Source organism: Hylobates moloch, unplaced genomic scaffold (genome assembly GCF_009828535.3).
Source record: "Hylobates moloch isolate HMO894 unplaced genomic scaffold, HMol_V3 SCAFFOLD_15, whole genome shotgun sequence".
In the NCBI taxonomy this organism is placed as follows: Eukaryota; Metazoa; Chordata; class Mammalia; order Primates; family Hylobatidae; genus Hylobates; species Hylobates moloch.
In genome coordinates, this window is record NW_026652290.1 from 93,526,160 (window position 1) to 93,548,423 (window position 22,264).

Consider the following 22,264-nt stretch of genomic DNA (forward strand, 5'->3'; position numbering starts at 1 on the left):
GTCGAGGTGGGCGGGTCACCTGAGGTTAGGAGTTTGAGACCAGCCTGGCCAACATGGTGAAACCCCATCTCTACTAAAAATACAAAAATTAGAAGGACACGGTGGCAAGTGCCTGTAATCCCAGCTCCTCGGGGGGGGGTTGAGGCAGGAAAATTGCTTGAACCCAGGAGGCGGAGGTTGTAGTGAGATGAGATTGTGCCACTGCACTCTGGTGTGGGTGACAGAGACAGACTCCATCTCAAAATAAATAAAATAAAAAGAGTTTGGTAATTTTAAAAAATGTGAAAAACATCAAGAGGCTGCATAACTTCTTAGGTTCATATTTCTCCTGTCAGCCAACAATGCTAAGAACAGGGAAGTCATTTCCCCAACTCCCCTTGCGCAGCCTCCCAATTTTTCTTACTAATTGATGATTTATAACATTTGCAACAGTTCACAGGGGCAGGCATGCTGGCACCTTCATCCAAACAGCAGTATTTATATAGTCATTTGCTTTTTCATACAAATGATAAAATGAGTAGAGAATAGAAAAATGTAAACGATGATACCAGAAATAACAGAACTGAAGCAACAATGGAAGTCATTAGGCATGGCAAAAATGAGATTTCTCGTGTCAAGAATAGGCGTGCTCAAATTAAACTCTTTGACTATCTTCCATGTGAAGAATAAAATCACATGGATGAAATCCATGACATAGACTCTGGAAGACCACATCTCAAAGGCAAGGCATAACGTAGCATCATTTCGTGTTTTAGAGCTACTGCCAGCATAGCTTCCTAGCATTCCTCATAGAAGGCGGTGCTCAGCTTTTTGAAGAACATGGGAGAAAAGTTGATCAAACACACAACCTTGGGAAAACTACTTCCTGCCAGGCCTCTTTCCCAATGTGAAGAATAGTCTCTCTTTTTTTTTTTTTGGAGACAGGGTCTGACTCCGTCACCAAGGCTGGAGTGCAGTGGCATGTCTTGGCTCACTGCAGCCTCTGCCTCCCAGCATCAAGGGATCCTCCCACCTGTCTCCCAAATGGCTGGGACTACAGGCACATGCCACCATGCTCAGCTAATATTTGTATTTTGTGTAGCAGTGGGGTCTCACTATGTTGCCCAGGCTGGTCTTGAACTCCTAGGCTCTCAAGTGAGTCTCCTGCTTGGGCCTCTCAAAGTGCCGGGATTACAGGCACAAGTCACCATATCCAGCCTGAAAATCAATTTTTTTTTTTTTTTTTTTTTTTGAGAAGGAGTCTCGCTCTGTTGCCCAGGCTGGAGTGCAGTGGCACGATCTCAGCTCACTGCAAGCTCCGCCTCCCGGGTGCATGCCATTCTCCTGCCTCAGCCTCCCAAGCAGCTGGGACTACAGGCGCCCGCCATCACGCCCAGCTTATTTTTTGTATTTTTAGTAGAGACGGGGTTTCACCGTGTTAGCCAGGATGGTCTCGATCTCCTGACCTTGTGATCCACCCGCCTTGGCCTCCTGAAGTGCTGGGATTACAGGCGTGAGCCACCACACCCGGCCGAAAATCAAATTTTTTAAGGCTAAGTGTTGTTTCAAGCAGTATTAAGGAAACAAGGTCTGGTGCGGTGGCTCACACCTATAATCCCAGCACTTTGGGAGGCCAAGGTGGGTGGATCACTTGAGGTCAGGAGCTTGAGACCAGCCTGGCCAACATGGTGAGACCCTGTCTCTACTAAAAATATAAAAATTAGCCAGGCGTGGTGTCAGGCACCTGTAATCCCAGCTACTCGGGAGGCTGAGACAGGAAAATCACTTGAACCCAGGAGGCGGAGGTTGCAGTGAGCCAAGATTGTGCCACTGCACTCAGCCTGGCTGACAGAGTCAGACCCTGTCTCAAAGAAAAAAAAAAAGTGAACAAGACATTAATTTGTCTATACTAGAAACTATTCTTGTAACTGGATAAATATGTAACATCCTGGGGGGAGAAAAAAAGAAAAGCCAAAGACACAAACTCCAAACCTAATTATTTGTACTGTAATTGAGGTTTAATATTCTAATTTCATTCATATTTTTAGAATTACCTTATTTACAAAGATAGGGGACTATCAAACTAATAACAGAATTCAATATATGATGTTTTGGTCAGCTGGCTGGGAAATCCATCTCCATTTTATACCATTATTTCTTTGGCAAAACATGCCTCGAGGTCTATAAAACAGCTGGAACTCAACCCAGTGGTCTCTGTAAACATGCTGGGAAGAGATATCAGAGCATTGCCACAGAATGATTATATTTGATAAAGTTGCTACAATTCTACGATACGTACATTGGTTTCTGTCCAATCCTATTCCAGATAATAGGAAAAATCTACTAACTTATCAGAAACTTGCTGCCCTTCATACTGTGTTCTCTCTTTCTCAGGAGGGGTACTAGATTTTCATCAAACAGAATCAGGGTTTTCCACTTCGATGACCATTTTTCTCCCAAGCAGTATGTACAGGTACACTGCAGCCAAATCCTTCTCAGGGGAAAACTCCCCCGAGGTAAAAAGTGACTGGAAATGTCGAGAGAACATGCAATCTTCAAAATGTTTAATCTTCAACATATAAAGCACATCCCTGACTGGAACGTTTATTAATCATCACTACTTGAGGAAAGACATTATTCTCCAGAGAAGAAAAACAACATCTAAAAAAACCAAAAATGAATGCAAATGGGAAAAGTATAACTCTCTGGCAAAAACTAAAGAGCCATTGATTTGTCTTTAGTATCATGGCCAATGTGCCCTTCGAATCCTTCTACCCGAGCTCTTCACCCTAGTTTGTGGTCTCAGCTATGGGCATTACCGTCGTCGCCTCTATCGCCTGCTCGTAGCTCCCTGCCTGGGATTCCATCTCTTCCCTTCTGTTAAGCTTCTGCCTCAGAGACTGTCCAATCTCACCGCTGACTCTGCTGCCCTGGACTTCTGCTGGGATGCTCCCATAGTACCCAGGGCCACATGTGGGTGGCTCATTACTTTTTGATTTGATTACACAAACACACTTCCCTAATTATGCAAATATACCCATTAAACTTTACTGCAGTAACAGAAGATTCATCCTCCCAAGTATAGGAAGTATAAAGCTATAATACCTTCCCTTTTCCCTACTGTCCTCTTAAGAGGTTACCAACGTTCCCAGCTTGGTGGTGCTTCAGGACATCGTCTTGGGTCTATATACATTATATGATACATATGGAAATAAGCTTGTGATGAGATGAAATCTTAGTGAGCAATGACACAAGTTACAGAAACTAACAGGCCTTGGACTTTTTTTTTTTTTGAGACGGAGTTCACTCTTGTTGCCCAGGCTGGAGTGCAATGACACGATCTCAGCTCACCGCAACCTCCGCCTCCCGGGTTCAAGGGCTTCTCCTGCCTCAGCCTCCCAAGTAGCTAGGATTACTGGCATGCATCACCATGCCCAGCTAATTTTGTATTTTTAATAGAGACAGGGTTTCTCCATATTGGTCAGGCTGGTCTCGAACTCCCGACCTCAGGTGATCCGCCTGCCTTGGCCTCCCAAAGTGCTGGGATTACAGGCATAAGCCACCGCGCCCGGCCGCCTTGGACATTTTTATGTACTGCATATTGATCCACCTCCATCTTTGACTCCATGCTACGGCAGTTCCCCACATTAGCTGCCTTCTCAAAAAGGCTGTAGCAATTTATTGTCTCCAACACCGACACCTTCCCCATTACCCTCGCCCATGTGGGAAACCAGGAACTGTGTAAAAAAATTTTTTTTTTTTGAGATGGAGTTTCGCTCTTGTTGCCCAGGCTGGAGTGCAATGGCATGATCTCGGCTCACTGGAACCACCGCCTCCTGGGTTCAAGCGATTCTCCTGCCTCAGCCTCCCGAGTAGCTGGGATTACCGGCACGCGCCACCACGCCCAGCTAATTTTTTTTTTTTTTTTGTAGAGACGAGGTTTCTCCATGTTGGCCAGGCTGGTCTCAAACTCTTTATTTACCTCAAGTGACCCGCCCACCTCAGCCTCCCAAAGTGCTGGGATTACAGGTGTGAGTCACCGCAGCTTGCAGAATTGTGTAAATTTTTACCAGTTTGATAGGCAAAAATCTTATGTCATTTCAAAATTTGCTATTCTCCAATTACCAGCAAGGGAATCTTTTGGTCTCTAGGCCACATATGCTTTTTCATTTATCTGTGAATTGCCTGTTCATAGTCTCTGCTCCTTGTTGACTGGGTTGCCTGTTTCCCTTACTGATTTGTCAGAACATCCAATGCTTTCTGGATATTAGTCTCTTCCTTATTCTGTGCTATAATATTTTCTCTCAGACTGTTGCATACCTTATGGGTATCTTTCTTAACAGAGGCTTAAAACTTTTATGTAGCCAAATTTCTCTTTGTTGTTTCTCAGCTTTATTCTTACTTCAGGTCTTTCTTATTACTATATTATAGAAAGCACTAAACTAGCTGGAATTTCTATTTTACACAAGAAGAGGTAAGATTAGAGCTTTCCCCCACCATCAAATGAACAAACCCTCAAACTTTCTATTGTTTGCAATATCCTATCATCAAAATTAGAGGAAATCCCTGTATTTCCCCCCAAGAATTTTAGTTATTCTTGTGCATTTTCTTTTTAGACTATTATGGAACACATTTTTTTTTTTTTTTTTGAGACGGAGTCTCGCTCTGTCACCCAGGCTGGGGTGCAGTGGCGCAATCTCGGCTCACTGCAAGCTCCGCCTCCCGGGTTCACGCCATTCTCCTGCCTCAGCCTCTCCAAGTAGCTGGGACTACAGGCGCCCGCCACCGCGCCCGGCTGATTTTTTGTATTTTTAGTAGAGACGGGGTTTCACCGTGGTCTCGATCTCCTGACCTCGTGATCCGCCCGCCTCGGCCTCCCAAAGTGCTGGGATTACAAGCGTGAGCCACCGCGCCCGGCCTTATGGAACACATTATAAAATTTCCTTTCAGGTTACTCTGGAGAAAATTGACAATTTTTTGATAAAAAGTCATCGTATCTAGGAAAATTTTCTCTGATAAAAAGTCATCACATCTAGGAAATTTTTCTCCAATTAGTGATTTCGCAGGACTTGAAAATTTCCTGTTAATTGTATTTACTATTTAAGAATGTTCTGTACATTTCGCTGTCAATCTGGCAACATGCTTAATTCTTTGATTCACTAATGATGTAACTGTCACCTAAAAAATCCTGGAGAAGTGATTAACAATTGTAACCAGCTAGCAAGTTTGGCAAACTGTTCACGAGGGCTTTGTCACCTTTCTTAAGTTGTCTTTGGCTTGCTTCAGATTGCTTTAACAGTACTTAATTTCCTGAGGTACAATCAGCCCAGTAGATCTCACAAACCAAGCACTGGCCCAGGAGTTGACATCCTAGTAACAAAAGTACATCTAAGTTCCAAGACCCTGGTTTCTTTTTTCTTTTTTTTTTTCTTTTTTTCGAGACGGAGTCTCGCTCTGTCGCCCAAGCTGGAGTGCAGTGGCACAATCTCAGCTTACTGCAAGCTCTGCCTCCCGGCTTCACACCATTCTCCTGCCTCAGCCTCCTGAGTAGCTGGGACTATAGGCGCCCGCCACCACGCCTGGCTAATTTTTTGTATGTTTAGTAGAGATGGGGTTTCACTGTGTTAGCCAGGATGGTCTCGATCTCCTGACCTCATGATCCGCCTGCCTCGGCCTCCCAAAGTGCTGGGGTTACAAGCGTGAGCCACCGTGCCCGGCCCCAGACCCTGGTTCCTAATACCTCTCCTCAAAAGGGCCCAGGGCAACTGGAAAAAATGGCTGATTCTGGGGAAAAGGCAGGAAAAGCATAAGAAGAGACTCAAGTACCCTGCCATTCCAGAAGGTAAAAAAGTGTCCAAAGAATGGCATGAACATGTGGAAATGACAGGGGAGCCTGTCTGACAGGGTTCCCAATAGAACGTTTTGCACATTGTAGTAAATAAGCATAAAGGCTTTCAACCTATGGAATAAAATAATCTAAGTTCACACAGATAAATTAGGGCGAAGGGCAAGCTATTCCTTAAGGCAGTAAACCAAGTAATAAACAAACAATAACAAAATTAAAAAAATCACCATTTGGCAACCACCAGAATAAATGAATAGACAGGAACTGGTGGTTGCTGAAACTAATGGAGGATGAGCAGGATATTTACAAAGTCTCAGAGTATCTTCCCCACAAATGTAACTGTGAAAAGGAAGACAGTAACTTACCAGTGGAGAAACCTGGCCAATAGCATTTCAAGTCAGCTAACATGGCCAGTAACGGTTCAAACTGACAGCATGTGCCTCTGGATAGTATACTCTGATGACAATATAGGCTGGGCGTGGTGGCTCATGTCTGTAATCCCAACTCTTTGGAAGGCCAAGGTGGGAGGATCGCTTGAGCACAGAAATTCAGGGTTGCAGTGACCTACGATTGCACCACTGCACTCTGGCCTGGGCAACACGACAAGACCCAGTTTCAAACCAAAACAAAACAAAAAACAGGAATACAACATGTCTGGTGTATTTCTGACAAGCGTATAACTTGATCCTTATTATGGGGCGGGGAGAACCCAAAACAATTCAAACAGAAAAACAAGCTACAAAATACGTGTAAGTGTTCAAGATTAAAGAAAACTAAGGAAACATGACAACCTGATTCAACGTGTGACTCTGGACATTTTTTGCCTGAGTTATAGAGAATATTATCGGAACAAACTACTGAATCTAAATGAGGACTAAGAGGAGATGGCAGTATTGTATCAATGTTAATTTCCTGATCTGGACATCTACAGTTAGGTAATATCCTTGCTCTACCGCAGTATGTAGGGCAAAGGGGCATATGCGCCCTGCAACTTAACTAGCGGCGTAGTAAAAATATACGTACAAGGAGAGAAAAGGACAAGGCAAATGTCAGATGGCAATATTTGGGGACTCTGGGTAAAGGGTATATGGGAATTCCTTGCATTATTCTTGCAACTTAAGTATGAAATTGCCAAAATGAACAAAAACTAAACAAAACAAGCCAGCAGCACAGGATTGGGTAATACTTAACCAAGCAAACAGGCCAACTTTGCATCTCCAGTTATAAAACATTCTCAAACACCATAAAACATCCTACTAATTTGTACTTTGTGATGACACTAGAAATAAATTTAGTTTCCTGGTAATTATTTTATTTTTTCGAGACAGGGTCTTACCCTGTTACCAGGTTGGAGAGCAATCACAGCCCAATCATGGTTCACTGCAACCTCAAATTCCTGGACTCACGCGATCCTCCCACCTCAGTCTCCTGAGTAGCTGGGACTACAGATGCACGTCATCACACCTGACTAATTTTTCTAATTTTTTGGAGAGATGGGGGTCTCACTATGTCACCCAGGCTGCTCTCCAACTCCTGGGCTCAAGTGATCCTTCTCCCTCGGTGTCCCAAATTGTTGGGCTTACAGACGAGAGCCATCTCGCACAGCCTGTGATAATTATTTCAAGAGTCTGCTAAGATGGTGAGAGTCATGTCACGTGGAATGTGACTTTTACTGTATAAGCAGTTTTTAAAAGAAATGTTAAAGTGACAATTCTGTTTTGGCCAAGTGCTGTTTAAAAGGGATGTTATTTTCTCCAAGTCCAAGCAATAGGAGGAGTACTGAGATTACTTGAGATATGCTTTCTGGAATTTTAAAGCATTTTGAATTCTTACGTTACAGCGGTCCCTCTATTTTCAGTTAAAATCTTGATAAAACCCACTGATAAAGTAGTTGAAAATAATTCAAGAAAACTTACAGATCTGCCCTATCAGATATCAAAATGTACTGTAAATTTCTAGAATAAAACTGATTACAAGAAGCAAAACAAAACAACAAATGAGACACAAAAGAGCTAGTACTGCATGGCTCCATTTTACATGAAGTTCTAGAATGGGTAAAACTAATATTTGGTGAAAGTAATCACAACAGCGACTTTTATTTTTGCAGGGGTGGGGAGGGGAGACACACTGGGAGGGGCAGAAGTAATCTTTCTGATGATAAATGTTTCTTTTCATTTTTTTTTGAGACAGTCTTGCACTGTTGCCCAGGCTGGAGTGCAGCGGCATGATCTCAGCTCCTGCAACCTCCGCCTCTCAGGCTCAAGCAATTCTCCTGCCTCAGTATCAAGCGATTCTCCTGCCTCAGTCTCCCGAGTAGCTGGGATTACAGGCATCTGCCACCATGCCCAGCTAATTTTTGTATTTTTAGTAGATGGGGTTTCACCATGTTGGCCAGGCTGGTCTCGAACTCCTGACCTCAGGTATCTGCCCACCTCAGCCTCCCAAAATGCTGGGATTACAGGTGTGAGCCACCATGCCCAGCCTAAATGTTTCATATTCTGATCCCTACCTACCTCACATCACATGCAAAATACATTCTCAATGAATTAAACCTCCAAATGTAAAATGTAAAAATAAAACCATAAATATTATTCTTTCTCTATATAACATAGTTATATAGTTTTTTTTTTATTTTTATTTTATTTTTTTAGACGGAGTTTCACTCGTCGCCCAGGCTGGAGTGCAGTGGCGTGATCTCGGCTCACTGCAACCTCTGCTTCCTAGGTTCAAGCGGTTTTCGTGCCTCAGCCTCCCAAGTAGCTAGGATTACAGGCGCCCGCCACCACACCCAGATAATTTTTGTATTTTTAGTAGAGACGGGGTTTCACCATGTTGGCCAGGCTGGTGTTGAATTCCTGACCTCAGGTTATCCACCTGCCTCGTGGGATTACGGGCGTGTGCCACCGCACCTGGCCTTACAGTCATATTTTTTATAATTTAAAAGCAAAGAAGTTCTTTTATTTTATTTATTTATTTATTTATTTATTTTTGAGACGGAGTCTCGCTCTGTCACCCAGGCACCCAGGCTGGAGTGCAGTGGCGCAATCTCGGCTCACTGCAAGCTCTGCCTCCTGCGGTCACGCCATTCTCCTGCCTCAGCCTCTCCGAGTAGCTGGGACTACAGGCGCCCACCACCACGCCCGGCTAATTTTTTTTGTATTTTTAGTAGAGACGGGGTTTCACCGTGGTCTCGATCTCCTGACCTCGTGATTCGCCCGCCTCGGCCTCCCAAAGTGCTGGGATTACAAGCGTGAGCCACCGCGCCCGGCCTAAGAAGTTCTTTTAAAGCACAACATAATATCTAGAAGCCTAGTGATCAAAATACCACAAGTCGAATCAAATGACAGATTAAAACAATGGAAACATTTTATATGAGTCCTTATAACTCAATAAGACAAACAACCCAGCACGGAAATCAGCAAAGGGCATGAAAAGGCCATTTAGACAACACAAATGTCCAATTATCAGAAGCAATACAATCTGTGAAGAAATGCAAACGAAAATCTCACCTGCAGAAAAATGCAGATAAATACAATGAAATACTTTTCTTCTATATAACAGGCAACAAGGTAACAGGCAAACAAGGTAAGTTTGATGTTGAGTTCAGTGAAATAGGCACTCTCACCCACTGTTGGTAGGGTACAATCTGTTGGGACAGCTTTTTTTTTTTTTTTTTGAGACAGCCTCACTCTGTCGCCCAGGCTGGAGCGCAGTGGCACTATCTTGGCTCAATGCAACCTCAGCCTCCCAGGTTCAAGCTATCTTCTTGCCTTAGCCACCTGAGTAGCTGGGATTACAGGCGCCCACCACCACACCTGGCAAATTTCTGTATTTTTAGTAGACATGGGGTTTCGCCACGTTGGCCAAGCTGATCTTTTGATCTGCCCACCTCAACCTCCCAAGGTGCTAGGATTACAGGCATGAGCCACTGAGCTTGGCCGGGACAGCTATTTGTAAACTAGCTATGTGAAAATAAAAGGCCATATCCTTGGAGTCTAGAATTCTCCTTTCACTAAGTTATCAAAAATTACATTACTTTGACCACACAAAGTTATTTATCTCTGGTTCATGCAAACACTGAACATTGGAAGTACCGAGTGATAATTGGAAACAAAAATCTCCAAATGTCTAGTAATAAAAAGACTGATGGGCTACAATGTGGTATATTTATTCACACAGAAGATTATTAGCCTGTTAAAAAACGAGATTTTGTATAGCAAGATCACGGGTTTTTTAATGAAAAAAATATATGCATACAGGTGTGTGCACATACCTATATATTTACTGTCTCCCCCCACCCCCCACTCTGTGCCCAAGCTGGCATGTAGAAGCACACTCACAGCTCACCGCAGCCTTGACCTCTTGGGCTTAAGCAATCCTCCCACCTTGGCCTCCCTAGTAGCTGAGACTACAGGTGTGTGCCACCATGCCCGGCTCATTGACTTTTATTTAACTTTTTGTTTTTCTAGACACAGGGTCTTGCTCTGTAATCCAGGCCTAAGTTTACTTTTAAACATTGTACATACACACACAGTCCGGAGAAGTATGCCTAACTTTTAGTAGTGGGCTGTCCCCTGACTGTGAAGGAACTTCTGCTTTTTACTCCCATGCATGTATTTTAAAACCTGCCGGGTGCAGTGGCTCACACCTGAAATCTAAACACTCTGAGGGGCTGAAGTGAAGGCACTGCTTGAGGCCAGGAGTTCGAGGCTGCAGTGAACTATGACTGCGCTACTACCCTCCATCTGAGTGACAGAGTGAGAACCCATCTCAAAAACAAAACAAAAACGCAATAAAAGCCTGTAGTACAAGTATTTGCTTTTATCAGAAGAAAAAGGAAAACAAAAAAGGAGATCCACAGGCTCTGTTTTTTGCTTTTATGATTTCTTTCTCCATTGGTTTTCCGGGACTTTTTGCCTTGGCAGAAGTTTACTTGAGTAAAGGCAAAAACACGCAATGTATCATGAGCCACAGAAGTGACTTCATTCTGCTGTTCTCCCAGCACTTACCCCAAACACTGTGGCTGACACTGGGGCCTGACTCTCAGATATTTAAACCCAATACTTCACCACCAAGTATTAGTTATTATTTCATTTAGTTTTGGGCCCTGAGAACCAGGCCTTCAATTACACGTTGGACAACCCTATCTGAAACTCTGAAATTTTCTGAGCACTGACATATTTTTGCCACAAGTAGAAAATTCCACACCTGATGTGTGGTGGGTTGCAGTCAAAACATTAGTGAAAGCTTTGTTTCATGCATAAAGTTATAAAAAATATGGTATTAAATTATCTTCAGGTGTAAGAGAAACAAATTTCTTGTTTAGATTTGGGCCCCAATCCCAAGATTATCTCATTATGTGTACGAAAATACCGCACAAAATCCAAAAAACGAAACCCTTCTGGTCCCAAGCATTTCAGATAGGAAAAACTCTACATGAACCAAGAGAACATTCGGTCTACAAGCCCAGCTTCAGCTGATTCTTTTTTTTGGGGGGATGGAGTCTTGCTGTCTCCTAGGCTGGAGTGCAGTGGTGCGATCTGGGCTCACTGCAGCCGCCAACTCCCGGGTTCAAGCAATTCTCCTGCCTCAGCCTCCCGAGTAGCTGGCATTATAGGAGCCCGCCACCACGCCCAGCTAATTTTTATATTTTTAGTAGAGACGGGGTTTCATCATGTTGGCCAGGCTGGTCTCGAACTCCTGATCTCAGGTGATCAGTCCTCCTCAACCTCCCAAAGTACTGGGATTACAGGTGTGAGCCACGGCGCCCTGCCTTCAGGTGATTCTTTCTTAAGCCAATAGTTGAGTGTTACCAAGTTAAACCATTGAAGGGGAAAGAAAGACAAACAAGACACAGCCCTAGTCCTCATCAATCTGGTCTTGACAGAAGGCAAGATGACATAAATATTAAACCAAGGTATAAGGAACTACCAGAGGAGGACAGAGGACCCAAGGAGACGAGTTGCTATTGGTGGGATGGATCAGTTGTCTTTTGAGGAACTAGGTCTCTAAGGCAGACAGATAGGGACGGGTGGGCGGAGGAAGTCACAGAGAACCAGGAGAGTAAATCATGTGTTTGGGGCCCGACTAAAGCACATGGCGTGGGGGATGGGCAAGAGAGATTTCGGTAAGATGGTGAGAGTCATGTCATGTGGAATGTGACTTTTACTGTATAAGCAGTTTTTAAAAGAAATGCTAAAGTGAAAATTCTGTTTTGGCCAAGTGCTGTTTAAAAGGGATGTTATTTTCTCCAAGTCCAAGAAATAGGAGGCTCAGGCAGTCCTAAATACTTTTTGGACTCCATGTTGGAGTTCAGTGGTGCCATGATAGCTCAGTGCAACCCTGAACTCCTGGGTTCAAATGATCCTCCCGCCTTAGCCTCCCAAGTAGCTGGGAAAACAGGCATGCCTCGATGCCTAGGTACTTTTTTTTTTTTTGGCGGTGGATAAATGCAGCCCAGGCTGGTCTCAAACTCCTAGATTGAAACTATTCTCCTGCCTTGCATTCCCAAAGTGTTGGGATTACAGGTGTGAGCCACTGTGCCCCCCACCCGGCCTTTTTTTTTTTTTTAAGAGACTGGGTCTTGCTCTGTCACCCAGGCTGGAGTGCAGTGGTTCAGTCGTTAGGTCATTGCAGGCTTGAGCTCCTGGGCTCAAGTGATCCCCCTCCTGAAACTCCCAAGTAGCTGGGACCACAGGTGCATGCCATCATGCCTGGCTAATTTCTTTTTGGTGGAGATGGGGGTCTCCCTATGTTGTCCAAGCTGATCTCAACCTCCTGGGGTCAAGTAATCCTCCCGGCTCAGCCTCCCAAGCAGCTGGGACCACAGATGCATGCCACCACACCTGGCCTTTGAAAGTTTTTTTTGTAGAGCTGGGTTTTGCTATGTTGCCCAGGCTGGTCTTGAACTCCCAGGCTCATGTGATCCTCCTACCACAGCCCCAAGTTGCCTGGGATTACAGGCACACACCACTGTGACTGACTCCCGAAAGACTCCTTATTTAAGGACCACTGACAATCTACAGAGGAAAATGAATAAAGGACAAATACTCCTTCCATCCTCCGTTGGAATTCCCAGATACCAAGAAAACAAAACACAGTAGAGAGATCTTGAAAGAAAATGCAAAGCTTAGCTGAAGGCTCCCAGTTCAGAGTGGTTCACAAGTCCAACACACAGACAAGTAAATGAGGCACATTAGCAATGTATTCGTTTTGAAGAAAGCACTTAACATGAAACTTGCTTATGAAATCCTCCATACCTTTGCTGGACCTCTTTGATGTTTTCTTGTTTCCCTCGGAGGTAATTTCAATTTCGTCAGGATTACCACCTTCATCTTCAATTGCCTAAAAAGAAGGGAAAAGTAAAGTTGATCCAAAAAGCCAGCACACATTCTGCTTTCAGAGAGCCTTCAGGTGACAAGGAAACTGTATTTTTAAGATCAAAAAGCTGCTGCCGCCCTCACCACCCAGGGCCTGTGGCCCATCCACTCATCTGTTATCTCGCTCTACACTGGAGACCGACTGACGCCACCAGTTCTTAGCTGGGTGATCCCAGGCGGGTTTACTTAGGTGCTCAGTTTTTGCTTCTTCCTCCGGAACATGCGGCTAATAATAATATAGTACTTACCCTGGAAGGCAGTTGTGAGGACTCTATTAGCCATGAAAAGGAAGCACTCAACAAACAGTAGGCTTATCTGGTTCATCTTCTTCCTAAGCCCAGAAGAACTCAAAAAGGGAAAGGCACACTCTCCATTTCTTCTGACTTTACTCACAAAACACTCTTTAATCCTCCAGGGACTTCCTCCACACCGTGCCTGTACTCAGTACTGTGTGGATGGAATACTAACGCTCACTGGCTGGGATCCTACTGTGTGTTACGCATGAGACCCGTCACGACACGCATGACCTCATCCGATCCCCATCATGTACATTCACGACTGACTCCAATACCTCATTCTCAACCACTACGTGATTGTGCCTCATCGGATATTGAATTATAAGAATTTCTTGGCACGCCCAGCCTCCCACCCCAGGACTGTCATTCACTTCAACTATGCCCATCCTCAGCACAGTGCCTGGCATCAACTAAGCCATCAGTACCGAACACGTCAATCACGATGACATCCCTAGAAATTCAGCTTCAGGTTAAGTTTTACTGATAACTTTTCCAGTCTTTACTCTCCTGTCCCATGAGCACAAGTTTTGTTTACATCATTTCATCTACTGTGTTTTATTTGCAGAGGTTTGGAAGCCTCAAAGTTTCCCAGGTGGGTAAGTCTGAATTGAGATAGGGCCTGGGGGTTCCACACCTCATCTTTACCACCAGCAACAAAAATCTCTCCTCTCAGAAGCCAGAAAAGGGACTGAAGTTATTTCCTGGGATCAAGGAAAAGTACAATCACCAAGTCCCTCACTCTTTTCCCAGGGACAGGTAATTGTGAAACACCACCAGGAGAAGAGAAGCAATGCCCTAGGCAGGTGTCCTGTTTCCCCTTTTTGCTCTTTTGCCCTTCCTGGAAAAATAAACCAAGAAAGGGACACCAACAGGATGACAGAAACAGGAAGAGAATGAGATCAGGAACTCCAGACGGGCTTGGCTGAGTAGCAGACAGGGATACGGGCTGGCGGTATTCGTGTTTTGGGACATCTTGAAGAAAATGAAAAGGAGAAGGAAAAAGGAACAAATCTGTGCTCTCAGAGATGACAGTGAGTGATGGGAAGTCTCAGTCACCAGCTTGACAGGAAGATCACAGCAGCTTTTCAGGCCTATGGACCGTCCAGGGAGAAAAAAAGGATAAAGCCTCTTAATTTGGCTTAGCTGATGGGAGGCCCTGGTGGCAGGGCACCACACCTGACCAGCCGCCAATCTCCACTCTCTGCATTTTCTCTGGGTAAATATGTAGATCAATGGACTTCCTGCCTTATCTGAGTAAAGAGAGAATCCACAGTGAAAAGAAACACAAGCCTGAGCTTTTAAAAGGCCCATGTGACTCTGGCGGAGACAACTATCCACCCTTGAGCCCAGGGTTTTTCATCAGGAAAAAAAAAAATAATCACTACTTCTTCTCATCACCAATTAATAATAAAGCCCTGTGATCTCTGTAGTTCCGGAGCCAGGATGGTGGAATGTGTCACCAGCCCCACTGCCTGCAGGGACTGGGGGGTGGGCGGCCAGGCGGAGCAACTACAGGGGAGAGGTCCCAGAGTAGCCAGGTGGAAGAAAGGCAGAGAAAGAAACCGACAGGAATAAGGAAACCGCAGGTGGCTAACCTTTACTTGACTCTGCTTTTCCTAGGGATCCCTTTGAATCTCCTAAGGTAGGCGTTAGAGCCCCCGATCTGCAAATGAGGACTTGTGGTGGCATAGAGAGAAGCGAATCGTGATGGCAACCACACACCGAGTGTTTACATGCGCCAGGCAGCACGCCAAGCCTGCTCCACGCAACCTTATTTAATCCCCAAACCAAAGTCCTATTGCTTTTTTTTACAGGAGAAAAAAAAAAAAAAAGAAATTAAGAAAAGAGGACTCAGAAGGGGTTCAAGGTCTCCCATGCCCAAATCAGGCCACTGAGAGCTGGCAGGGTCCCCGAGTCCAGAGAGACTGACCGACCTGGGGGAGCCCAGGCTCTGCCCGCCTCCTGGGCAGTTCTGAGGCTGGTTTTAAAGTCCACCCCAGGTCTCCCCTCATTTCACATTTCAGATCGCTACCGTCAAGACCACTTTTCCTTCCTGCCATGTTACTTCACCGGGCGAGTACCAGCAAACCGTGAAAACTAGGTTGGGGTCGTTTTTTTCTATTTTTCCCTTTGAGTATGTCCTACGGGTGTTTCCTCTGTAAATCAGCCCGGATTCAGGCTGGTCGGTGCCCCGTGGGTCACAAAGCATCTTCCCTGGGGAAACCAAGCAGCCGGCTCAGGGCCTGAGTTCAAATCCCGACGCCGCCCGTCCTCGGCCGTGTGACCTTGGCCAAGTCCCTTCCCCTTGCCTAAAAAGTGAGGGTTTCAGGGTCTCCCCTCTAGGTACGGAGGCGGGGACGAGATGAAGGGAGAACCCTCCTCTCAGTGGACGATGTCACCCGTCACCGTTTCTCCTGCACGCGTGCCGTTTTTCTGGTTCTCCTGGCCCCAATGCGGCGTTAGGATTTGAACCCAGGCCAGGCCGGCCAAGGAACTCTCGCCGAGGCCTCGGAGGAGCCGGGGGACGCGAGAGCGCCAGGTCCGGGGAGGCCGCGAACGGGGCCGGGGGCGAACGCCAGGGCCCGCGAGCCACCGTCGCGGCCAAGAGGACCCCAGACCCACCCTGTGCCCGCCCTCGGGGCCCCAAATCCACCTTCTTCAGCCGCTCCATCAAAACGCTCTTGTTGCCGCTCGAGTCCACATTCCGTTTCCTCAGCTCCGCCCGCAGATCGATCACTCGCAGGTCGCTGAGGCGCCGCGTCCCGGTCTCTGACGAGGCGGAGCTCAGAGCCGCCGCGCCCGCCGCTCCAGAATCACCTAGGCCTGACAGAGTCTCCGCCATTCCAGGGACCCTGGCTCCGCCGCCCACTTTCCACAGAACCGGGCCGGTTTTATCAGGCTCCTAGCACAAAATGGCGCCGCCTGCTAGGGAACCGCTCCAGTCTCCCCGGCGCGCCTCGCTTCTGCGCAGGCGCACCAAGCGCAGGGTCTACTATCTCGGTTGCAACTGCACATGCGCAGTGAGAACAACGCGGGGATGTGCGCAGACGCGTTAGGCCTCGTCAGCCTCCCGCCGGGAACTGCCGGGACGCATGCGAGCTGCAGATTCAGCGCCTGCGCGTTGTGCCGGGGAACGCGCGGTTGGTCGACGCGCGAGCGTCCTTGCTGCTAAGTGCGCTGGTGGGGGGGCGGTGCGCGTGCGCGTGCGCGGCCGCAAAGCGGGGCGGGAGGAAACGAGTGCGTTTTCCTGTTAGGCGGCGCCATTTTGTGTTCAGAGCCGCTACAGCTGCCGGCGGTGTGCGACTGAGTTGGTGGCGAAGACAGGAACGCGACGATGGCGGAGACTCTGCCCGGGTCGGGCGACTCGGGCCCTGGCACGGCTTCTCTCGGCCCGGGCGTTGCGGAGACTGGGACGAGGCGGCTCAGCGAGCTGCGGGTGATCGATCTGCGGGCGGAGCTGAAGAAGCGGAACCTGGACACGGGCGGCAACAAGAGCGTCCTGATGGAGCGGCTCAAGAAGGTGAGGCGGCGCGGGGCTCGGGGGTGGCGCAGGAGGCCCGGGCACGCCCCCGCCAGCACCTGTCACCGCGGCTCCCGGACCCGGGGCGCCCTGGGTTCGCCCCGCGTCTTGGCCGACCCCGGCTCGAGTTGTCGGGCACCCGGGGGGCCGGCTGTGTGACCTTGGCCCGTCACCGCCCCTCTCTGTGCCTCCCATCCTATTCTCCTTCCACCTTTTCTCCTCAAGCGCGCTCAGCGTCCGGTCTTCTCGACAACCAGTGTGGCCCCGGGACCCCTCCTGGGGCTCCTGATCGAGCCTTGGCTCTGTGACCTTGGGCAGGTGCCTTTCTCTCTGTGCCTCAGTTTCCTCCTCCGGAGAATGGGTGTCTGGCGGACTCCAGAGCATTTACAGGAAAGGGGGCGGTGCTTGTTCTTGCCCCAGGGACTTGGCCTTTATGAAGCTGCCCACCTGGGTCCCACAGATCTTCTCGTGGCCGGCCCCTTGTTGTCATTTTGGGTCTGCCTGAGACATCACCTTCCTGAGCGCCCTCCCTAATGCGCCGCCCCATCTCCTTGCCAGCTCATCCTGCGTTTGTGTCGCACCTCGCTGAAAGCAGGGGCTAAATGCAAAATATTAAGGGATTGAGAATTGTCTGTCTCTGCAACTGGAACAAACAACTTGAGCATAGGGAGGGAGCTTGTGGGTGCCCTGTCCTGGACCCGGCAGGTGGCAGGCACTGAGGGACCTGTTGAATCTCCCCAGGCTGGGTGCTGTTCCTCCTCACCAGCGGTGGCCAGCCCTTCACCGAGGCCGGGCCAAGTGCAGCCTCTCTGTTCTAATTTGTCCCATCATATAACTTTAAAGTCGAAGGTTGGGCAGTGTCGAGTTGAGTTGCCATTTTGGAACTGGTCCTTGACCCCAATCCTGGAGCTCCTGCTCACAGCCTCCCTCTGTCATTTGGACCCAGAGAGACCCAAGTTGTGCGGGGTTCCTCCATCGCCTTTGGGCTTGCGGCCCAGATAGCTGACCCGGAGTTGCTCTTTGCAAAGGACGGGTTTGCCTTTGTTTCACGGGAGGTTGTTACTTGTAAGGAACAGTGTGTGCCCTGCAGCTCTTAATGATGTTGTACAACTCATCTCTCCCTAATAGGCGGTTAAAGAAGAGGGACAAGATCCTGATGAAATTGGCATCGAGTTAGAAGCCACCAGCAAGAAGTCAGCCAAGAGATGTGTTAAAGGTATTGTACATATGCTGCTTGGGGCTTGAGTGTTCAGAGAATTTAGAGAAATGGTGTGTAGTGCTTGCTCTTCCCGCCCTCTAGGCTGGGAGAATTTCTCTGGTCCTCGGTGTCCCCCCACTAAGAGTTAGCTTTGCTCGTCACCACCTGACAAGTAGCTCTGTCAAGGGCACAGGGAGGAGGAAAGAGATGTACAGGTGCCAAGTGCAATGAAAATATACGAAAAACGTTTCAGCTTCTGCCATTGGGATTAAAAGTCAACTAGAGAAAGACAAGCTCTTAAAGCTACTTCTACGGGTCTGAGGAACCAAATGTACCTACTTGGCTTCCTACCTGATTCAAAAATTAGGTCTTAACCCAAAGAAAAGGACACCAACCTGAGACCGAATAGAACTCAGCTTTGCTAGGGTCCAAAATAGATTGTTGGGGTATTTGCACTCAGCCTATTTTTTACTATTACGGTTTTTGAATGTGAAGATTTAATTCACAGACCGTTAAATTCATCAGGTTAAGGTGTACAATTCAGTGCTTCCTAGTGTATACACAAGGCTCTGCCACCACCACCACCGTCTCCTTCTGGATTTTCATCACCCAAAAAGGAAACCTCGTCCTCATTAGAAGTTAGTCGCCTTACTTTTTTCCCTCCAGCCCCTGGCAACTACTAATCCACGTTCTGTCCGCATAGATTTGCCTATTGTGGACATTTCACGTAGATGGAATTGTACAACATATGGCCATTTGCATCAGCTTTCACTTAGCATAATGCTTAAAGTGCATCTGTGTTGTAACATGTATCGATACTTCATTCCTGTTTATGGCTGATACCAGCTATTTTTGGAAGCACTAAATTCCATAGAACTTTGAAGCTTTGACTATCCCAGTTGGTATTGTTCTCATTGTTAGGTTTTATGGTGATAAGGATAATATAATTTAGGTTTCCTGTGCAGGGGGCCTGTTTTCTTGAAAAAGTGCTAAATTCAGGCAGTGGAGGATCTGCTTAGAAAGTAGAAAGAAATTGTAGCATTTTTAACAATTTCATTTTTTTAGTAGCTTTTTCTTGTTAATGTGTCTCATAACACATTAACTGTTTAAAACATGTGCATGTGGTTTGAAAGGTTAAATCTTTTAGTTAGGTTGCATAAGAGCTTTAAGTTAAAGTTTAATTTTGAAACATGGATGTGTTTTTACTGTTCTTGTGACTGTATTTCAGCTAGAAGGCCTAGCCTGAGCAGATTCAGAATGTGAGAGACTGGTCTACAGCAGGAAATATAGTTTATCTCTTCTGCTTAGGTGTTAACTTATGCATGATGTGAATTTTCTTTTTTTAATGGTTGGGAAAACTGCTTAACAATAAAGTTTAAACGTTTTTTATGTAGGTGCTCATTTTAAAACTGTAAAGTTCAAGACTTACTACTCAAAATATCCTTGGCTTTTGGCAGGAATTTAACAGGGATTTTTTTGTGTGTATGTGATGGAGTTTTGCTGTTATTGCCCAGGCTGGAGTGCAGTGGTGCGGTCTCGGCTCACTGCAACCTCCGCCTCCAGGGTTCAAGCAATTCTTCTGCCTCGGCCTCTCGAGTAGCTGCGATTACAGGTGCCCGCTGCCACGCCCGGCTTATTTTTTGTATTTTTAGTAGAAACGTGGTTTCACCATCCATGTTGGCCAGGCTGGTCTCCTGACCTCAAGTGATCCACCCTCCTGGGCCTCCCAAAGTGCTGGGATTACAGGCATAAGCCACCACGCCCGGCCTAGCAGGGATCATTTCTGATGATCTTTGCATCATTAGAAAAACTAAACTTTAGCTGAATGCTTTGAAGACCTGCCTGAATGTCTAGATTAAAGCTTAGGTGGATTCAAAACTACTTGGAGTTAGTGTTTTGTCAGGAAAGCTTGCATGATAAAGTTCTTCTTTATCATGATAAAGTTGCTATAAAAAGGACTTTTGTAGCCTCAGCTCTAGTGAGGATTAGAAGGGCTTCTGATCCCTTCCCATTCCTTTTTCAGAGAAGTAACCAAGCCCAGAGAGAGCCCAGGTCTTCAGATGGTGCTCAGCCCCTGCAGGCCTCATCTTCCATCCAGAGCTGGTGATGTTCTCTAGAGGTGTCGGGGCACCTCTAGAGACTTTGTGGTTGCAGTTAGGGCCTGTGATTACATACAACTGTTAGATCAGGAGGAATTCACCAATTAATTTTCGTTTCGAGCACTATGCAGCAGTGTTCAGTTGAGTCCAAAGTTGGACTCATTCTGGGAACTCACCAGTAACTGCTTCCTTGCAAAAATTGAAGTAGCCAAACTGGTTGAGGGACAGTGTCCTCATTATAAATTAGAGTAAGAGTCTTCACCAAGATTAGGAGTCCTAGGCAACATTGTGGGTGGGTTTGGAAAAAATAAAACTTGGATTAAAAATTTAAGTTTTAGATGCCATGTGGGGTTAAAGTTGGATTTTTTTACATCTGTGTCCCCGACAGCGGCAGCTTTTCGTTGGCCAATGCCAGGTGCCGGGGATTGGGGCGTCGCCTGTCTGCACCACATTAGCTTTTCGGTGATGCTTTTTGGTCAGCATTTCTCCTATTTCCGGCCTATGTGGGCACTGCAGGCTACTATTTAGGGGCCTAGAAATTGGGTGCAATTACCAAACATTTTTAGACAACGTATTTCAAAAGGATATGCTGTGTTTAGATATAATGGGAAGTGGGACAGCTGAGCTTTAGAGTGCTAGCTTTGGAGCTCAACCAAATTCTCATGTGTCAAATGCAGATAATAAAACCTGCTAGCGTTGTTAGGCGTCTTAAATGATAGACTGGAAAAAGCTCACATTGCGAGACATGCAATTAAACTGCATTTCTTGAGTGATTATTGATAACAGTGGTGAGTGAGACTCTTAAGGTGTAGACCCTGCAGGTTTTTTATGTTTAATTTTCTTTCTTTTTTTTTTTTTGAGATGGAGTCTCGCTCTGTTGCCCAGGCTGGAGTACAGTGGTGCTATCTCGGCTCACTGCAAGCTCTGCCTCCCGGGTTCACACCATTCTCCTGCCTCAGCCTCCCGAGTAGCTGGGACTACAGGTGCCCACCACCATGCCCGGCTATATTTTTCTATTTTTAGTAGAGACGGGGTTTCACCGTTTTAGCCAGGATGGTCTCGATCTCCTGACCTCGTGATCTGCCCGCCTCGCCTCCCAAACTGCTGGGATTACAGGCGTGAGCCACCGCTCCCAGCCTAATTTTCTTTTTTAAACAATTTATGGAAGTAATAGTTTTAGATAATTTGGAAAATGTAAAAAGTATGCATGTGAAAATAAAATTCTAATCTTACCCCTGAGTATTTTAACTATTGTTGATGATTATCTTAGCCATATTCACCTGGATTTTATAAACATATCCTTGCATATACACTCGCATGTATACAAATGGACACCGGCTTTTAAGAAAAGTATATATTTTTTTCTGTTTGATTTTTCTTTATGGGTGTGTATGTTAGAGAGACTCGGTCTTACTCTGTTGCCCAGAGTGGAGGGCAGTGGCATGATCGTGGCAGCCTCAAGCTTTCAGGCTCAGAGCATCCTCCCACCTCATTCTTGCCGGTAATTGGGAGTACAGGTACATAACACCATGCCTGGCTAATTTTTGTATTTTGGGTGGAGATGAGGTCTCACTTTGTTGCCCGAACTTGTCTCTTAATTCTAGGCTCAAGCGAGCCACCTGCCTTAGCCTCCCAAAATGCTGGGATTATAGGCGTGAGCCACTGTGCCTACACTATGGGCATTTTTTCTGTTTCATTAAATATTCTTTAAAAGCATACATTCTTTAAATATTGTGAGACACTGGATGGTGTCCCACAGGGTTTCTCAGCATTGGCACTGTTGACAATTTGGGCCGAATAATTCTCTGTGGTTGGGGAGTATCCTGTGCATTGTAGGGTCATGACCAGCATCACCAGCTACTGATGCTAATGGCATTCCCCCAAGTCATGATAACCAACAATGTCTCCAGACATTGCCAACCATTCCCCCGCCCCGGTTGTGAGCCAC

The 22,264-nt window shown here is 46.5% G+C and overlaps 2 protein-coding genes across 6 annotated transcripts in view; one reads left to right on the top strand and one right to left on the bottom strand.

Moving 5' to 3' along the window:
* Positions 1–16,474, bottom strand: part of SAFB (scaffold attachment factor B) — a 46,764-nt gene extending 30,290 nt beyond the window's left edge. For 2 of the 5 annotated variants that reach the window (XM_032177244.2, XM_032177241.2), the window contains exons 1-2: positions 16,153–16,474; positions 13,084–13,168 (exon numbers count right to left, since the gene is read on the bottom strand). In XM_032177244.2, coding sequence (XP_032033135.1) covers positions 13,084–13,168; positions 16,153–16,341 — 274 coding nt within the window. In that variant the 5' untranslated portion in view covers positions 16,342–16,474. Of the gene's footprint in view, positions 1–13,083; positions 13,169–16,152 lie in introns of those variants that run through there. The other 3 variants (XM_032177245.2, XM_032177242.2, XM_032177247.2) reach the window with 2 other exon arrangements.
* A 275-nt stretch (positions 16,475–16,749) lies between these two features.
* SAFB2 (scaffold attachment factor B2) overlaps positions 16,750–22,264 on the top strand; it is a 36,354-nt gene continuing 30,839 nt past the window's right edge. Inside the window, exons 1-2 of the mRNA XM_032177248.2 lie at positions 16,750–17,019; positions 18,148–18,235. Of these exons, the coding sequence (XP_032033139.1) occupies positions 16,834–17,019; positions 18,148–18,235 (274 nt within the window). The 5' untranslated portion in view covers positions 16,750–16,833. The remainder of the gene's footprint in view (positions 17,020–18,147; positions 18,236–22,264) is intronic.